This window comes from Podarcis raffonei, chromosome 8, assembly GCF_027172205.1.
Source record: "Podarcis raffonei isolate rPodRaf1 chromosome 8, rPodRaf1.pri, whole genome shotgun sequence".
In the NCBI taxonomy this organism is placed as follows: domain Eukaryota; kingdom Metazoa; phylum Chordata; class Lepidosauria; order Squamata; family Lacertidae; genus Podarcis; species Podarcis raffonei.
In genome coordinates this window covers 86571512-86577020 of record NC_070609.1, presented here as the reverse complement: position 1 = coordinate 86577020, position 5509 = coordinate 86571512, and the positions used below count along the sequence as shown (strand labels likewise).

Below are 5509 nucleotides of genomic sequence, written 5' to 3'. Positions count from 1 at the left end.
AAAAAGCATTGTTCATAATAGTGGTTTGCATGACCCGGAAAGGAAGATAGTAGCACAATTAGCATTCAAAACAGTAAGAAATTATTTGCACGCTTGTTCAGCATCCAATTAAAACTATTCAGTTTAATTAATTCGACAAAACTGGTGAACGATCCAATGACACCAGCTTGCAAAGACAGATAGTCATTTATACCTCAGGTGCCTCCCTGCCCCTCTTGACTCTGTGTTTGTGCACAAACACACACACACACAAACACACAAACTTCACACACACACACACACAAAAACACACACACACACAAACAAACACCACACACCAGGTAATCCCACTACCTGCTTTGAGAACCACTGAGCTAGACCCATTTTAATCCAGTTTTTGGTCTGGACATGGAACAGAAGCAGCCAGTGTTGTTTTTGGCTGGATCTAGACACACACAAAAAAAATTTCAGGAAAATGTGTTGTAAGGCTCATTATGGGAAATCATATTGCCAAAGGATCGAACTCTATAGCTCCATCTGGTGTCACAGTGTTATAACGCATTTAAAACGCTTTAAAAACTAATGTAGCTGAGTCCCTGGTAGAAGATCTACCATAGGAAATGGACAGGGGGATTCTGTGTGTGTGTGTCTATTGATCCCGCTGGACATTATATTCTTCTGGACAACCAGGGTGGGCGAGATCTGGTGCGAAATTGGCCTTTGCCTTTCCTAAAGAGGCAGTTCCAGAAGGTGTCGCCTGGGGTTTGTTTGCCCAGCACCTTGACTCCCCTTACAATGCCAGCAAATACCCCCAGAAATGTGTCGTGCGCGATGCTCGTATCCAGCCTAGTTCCAATGATGTTGACTTTTGCCCGGGAGTCTCTGACCTGTTTCTCTTGCTTCCTGGTTGCAGTGTGGACGAGATGCAGTTCTACGAAGAGGACCGGCCTTCTCTGGCCAAGGTAAGGAATTCATCCAGGCTGCTTCTGTTCAAGAAAGCTCCTCCGTTCCATCCTAATCATGAGCAGAAATGAACACCTGAAAAGGGCTTAGTCAGCCAGATGGCTGGAACTGCAGAACCACCTCCAAGCAAGAAGGCCATTTGCCTTCCAAGGATCTAGACACCCCATGGTGGTTATCACCATTAGAAGCGTTGCCAGTGAAAAAAATAAATATGGAAAAAGAATGGCCAACATATAAATGTAAAGGTACCCCTGCCCGTACGGGCCAGTCATGTCCGACTCTAGGGTTGTGCGCCCATCTCACTTAAGAGGCCGGGGGCCAGCGCTGTCCGGAGACACTTCCGGGTCACGTGGCCAGCGTGACGAAGCTGCTCTGGCGAGCCAGCACCAGCGCAGCACACGGAAACGCCGTTTACCTTCCCGCTATAAAGCGGTACCTATTTATCTACTTGCACTTAATGGTGCTTTCAAACTGCTAGGTGGGCAGGAGCTGGGACCGAACGGAGGGAGCTCAACCCGCCGCGGGGATTCGAACTGCCGACCATGCGATCAGCAAGTCCTAGGCACTGAGGTTTTACCCACAGCGGCACCCGCGTCCACCCGCCAACATATAGAGAACTGTTAATTGAGGAGGAAAATCAACTGAGAGTAAAAAAACTAAACTAAAATGAGGATATAAGACATTTGCTAACTGATTGGCTCCAATATCATCAATTAAATGACATTTTTAGATTGAACAAAGGAGTCGGCTTTTTCAACTGAACCAAGTGCAGAAAGAACTGTTAGATAATAATGGAAAAGTTCTGTCAAAAATGTATAAATTGTTGCTGGAATGGGAAGCAAAAGATTAGGAAGTCTGTAACGATACACTGGGCAAAAGATGTGGGATAGAATATAAAATTTGCTTCATGGGAGAAGTTATGGAATAAGGACTTAAAATTTACAGCTTGCTGTACGTTAAAAGAGAATTATATAAAGATGGGGTGTGGGTGGTATTTGACTCCTACAAGACTAGAGAAAATGTATAAGAACACGACATGTTGGAAGTGTAATGTTAAAGAAGGTACATTTCAGCACATGTGGTGGACTTGCAAAATAGCTAGACAACTCCTCCCTGAAGAGCAATGAGTGTTGCCTGGTGCCCCATTCCTCAGCACTTTGCCTTATTTATTTAATATCATAAAATTTCAGGCACTGAAAAGAGTACTGCCTGATGTCAATAAGCAGGGAGTTCCAGAGTTCAGGGGCCGCCACACGGAAATAATCAAGTCCTTACAATTGCGGAATGAGACTTCTTGTCCCCAGGTGGACAGGAGGGGACTTTGCTGCTGATGGTTTGACTTCAGCTGAGGTCTGCTTTGCTCCCCCACTCCAGGAGGCCTTCCCAGGGCTGAACCATCCTGCCTGCAAAGTCGGCATTCAGGTGAAGATCGCCAACAGCCCTTCATCTCTGGGCTTCCAGAAGGCAGCGATCATTATGGTGGCGATTGAGAGGATGAAGAAGAAGAAGTCCTCCAAAGCCAGGGCGCTTTTCACAGATGACGACCTGATGGACATCATCAATTCCGTCTTAGGTACAGTATGGGACACCAGCTGGCTGCCATATTGGGTGTGATCCCGATGGGAATCCCCAGCGAGGAGCCTAGAGATGCTTCCTGCAGCAGGAGGTGGTTGAAGGACAAAGCACTTTATTCCATTTGTTGGCCAAGCAGACCCAACTGGAAGCTGCTGTCGCTGTTCTTTTCCGCCATCCCTCTGGCTTTAGAGTAGCGGTTTTCAACCTGTGGGTCCCCAGATGTTGTTGGACTACAACTCCCATCATCCCTGAGCTCTGGCCTTGCTAGCTAGGGGTGATGGGAGTTGTAGTTCAACAACATCTGGGGACCCACAGGGTGAGAAAGGCTGCTTTAGAGGGAAGCAACAGCCTTTGGACTGCAGGACCCTTCAAAAGTCCCAGAGTTTCCTTTGAGGTGGATCAGGGCCACACAGATGCCATGATCTCTTCCTGTTTGCCTAAACGCTTCTGGGAGTTAACACTGAGTCAGATGTGGGCAGGGGTGGAGGAAGGGGGTGCAGTGGGGGTGGGCTGCCCCGGGTGTCACCACTGAGGGGGGTGACAAAATGCCAGGTGGCGCTCACCGCGGGGCCTGCAGCACACCCGAGCCACGCGTCTCTCCTGGGAGTGACGTGGTGGCTTGGGAGCCTGCAGGCTCCGCACTGCCCTAAACGGTCTGCCCGCCACCTCCCCCTCAGCTATAGGGCAAGTGAGTGGGAGGAGGCAGGCAGACTCCTCGGAGGCCCCACGGAGCGTCCTGCCCTGGCTCGCCCAGCCCCACAGGAAGCTGGCCCCACTCCTGGGCGCAGGGCATGCACGCCACCCCAGGTGCCCAATCGGCTTGCTCAACCACTGGGTGTGGGGGCAAAGGGTGGGGGCAGCAGGCGGGGTGTCACTGATAAAGAATGCCTGCTATCCAACTTTTGTTTAAAAGCTTCTGATCAGAGAGCTGACCACCTTCTGAGATCATACGTTCCGCTGAAGAACAGCTCTTACTGTTGCATTGCAAGTGGCAGGTCTTGACCCAGAGTGTCTTTTCCTCTTCAGAACCAGTTGACTTTGACACCTGCGAATGCACCTATGCCACAGATCCCATCTACCACCTCAGCAGGAGCATCTCCTGCAACATCAGAGACGTCAACCAGAAGTCCCTTGTCCTGAACGGGACAACCCAGCTGGTGGCCTTGGAGCTCCAACAGGCGGACATCAGCAAAGAAGGTAGGAACCCCCATCCTTGATGTTCCTCACCAGCCATCTCCTACGGGTGGCCAGTCTTAGCCGGGCTGAAACGTTTCTTGCTATTAATCCTGTCTCCTCACATTTTGCAGCGAGGGTGAAAATGTATGTCTATCGACCAAAACTCGAGGAAGGCGTAGCGAAGATCCCCATCGCCCTGAAAATCAAAGGGAAGGAGCTGTACCTGTCTTGCGTGCAGAGCGGAGACCAGCCAGCACTTCAGCTGGAGGTGAGAGGCTCCTTCACAGCTTATGCTTCCGGTTACTGAAAACCCCAAAAGGAGGGAGGGCTCTTGTGCTTGGATCCTGCTAGCTGGTTGCCCACAGTGAGAACAGGATGCTGGACTAGGTGGACCATTGGCCCGATCCAGCCGGTGGTTCTTTTGTTGTTGCGATGGCCAGAGTCAACTGCTCAGGACCACAGTACCTAAAGGACCACCTCTCTCCATACGAACCCACCCAGACCCTGAGATCATCTTCCGAGGCCCTTCTTCACATGCCTCCTCCTTGAGAGGTCCGGAGGGTAGCAATGCAAGAACGGGACCTTTTCTGCAGTGGCTCCCGATTTGTGAAATGCTCTCCCCAGGGAGGATGGCCAGGCCCCTTCATTATCCACCTTTAGGCACCAGGCAAAAACATTCCTCTTTAACTAGGGCTTTGGCCGATTGACATCCAGTGCCCTTTAAAAATGTGTTGAGTAGGGGGCGATTATTGGGTTGCTCTTGTTTTTACTGTTTTTTGTTGTGGTTTTGTGTTGTGAACCACCCTGAGACCTGGTGTTGTTGGTGTTGTTGTGGAGGTAGCGTAGGCGCTTTGGAAAGTGGATTTCCTTAGATGTAATCTCACCTTTTCCACCTGCAGGAGGCCAGCATCGAAGGGGACCTCGACAAATCCGACAAAGGGCGCTTCCTCTTCTACAGAGTTGCAGTTGGGGACTACACCAGGTTCGAGTCAGCTGCATTTCCTCAGTGGTACATCTGCACATCTGCCCAGGTCAACAAAGCTGTCAGCGTGACAAACCGGATTGGGGAGGTCTCCATCGTGGATTACATTGTCACATAAAACGGGCAAGACGCGCAGAACCTTTACATGCGCCTTTGGACAAATTTCAGCCTCCTGACTCTGTGACAAGGAAAGTCCCATCACTGAGACAACGCAACACTTGCCTCCTTTCTCTGGAAGGACTTGGCAGTTGCCAAGAAAGCAGTGGATAATGAGGACCGCAGGGGGCTGGACTAAATGGCCCTTCCGGGTCCCTTTCGACTCTGCCATTCTCTGTTGTATATTTATTGCAAGTATTTATTAATAATTTAATAATTATTTTTTGCCTGACGGCCCATCTTAATAAATTATCTGGTATGTAAGGTTGGCCTCCAACTGCTGTTTGTAAATTGTACCTCTGACACCCAACTGAAGGAGCCAGACAGAAAGAGAAGGGCCTTCTGAAAGAGGGTGGGTGTGTCCCTTTGGCCAGACCCCAAGAGGGAGAGACTGGCCTGGAGCCAAGGCAGCCCCAAGAGTGCTGGGATTCACAGGATGCTGTGTAAGTAAGTCTGCAGGCTTCAGTTTGCAACAGGCTGATGCAATACTTTCTGTGGAATGTGATTGGCTGTCACCGGTTTAAAAGAAAAGCCTGTTCAACAGTAAGAGTGGTGCTGTGGTGATGTGGTGTAGATGAGTGTGGAGTCTTCTTTTGCCTCAAGGTGCAGGTACTCTGTCTGAACTGCTTCTGTAGATATTTGTGTATATATTTAGCTCACATTAATAAATACTGACGT

General features: G+C 49.7%; 1 protein-coding gene across 1 annotated transcript; it reads left to right on the top strand.

Annotated features, from left to right (window-relative positions):
• The first annotated feature begins 894 nt into the window (after nucleotides 1-894).
• IL1B (interleukin 1 beta) lies at nucleotides 895-5060 on the top strand. The gene is made up of 5 exons (XM_053397587.1): nucleotides 895-941; nucleotides 2317-2515; nucleotides 3544-3714; nucleotides 3825-3961; nucleotides 4593-5060. The coding sequence occupies exons 1-5, from the start codon at nucleotides 903-905 to the stop codon at nucleotides 4791-4793; spliced, it is 747 nt and encodes a 248-aa protein (XP_053253562.1). The 5' UTR covers nucleotides 895-902; the 3' UTR covers nucleotides 4794-5060.
• Nucleotides 5061-5509: the final 449 nt, after the last annotated feature.

What these genes read in the sequence shown, in the direction of transcription:
- IL1B (XM_053397587.1), top strand. Translation starts at nt 903, where the DNA reads ATGCAGTTCTACGAAGAGGACCGGCCTTCTCTGGCCAAG. An exon ending in ACCGGCCTTCTCTGGCCAAG is followed by an intron (nt 942 to 2,316) that starts GTAAGGAATTCA and finishes CCCCCACTCCAG; the next exon opens with GAGGCCTTCCCAGGGCTGAA. An exon ending in GGCGGACATCAGCAAAGAAG is followed by an intron (nt 3,715 to 3,824) that starts GTAGGAACCCCC and finishes CACATTTTGCAG; the next exon opens with CGAGGGTGAAAATGTATGTC.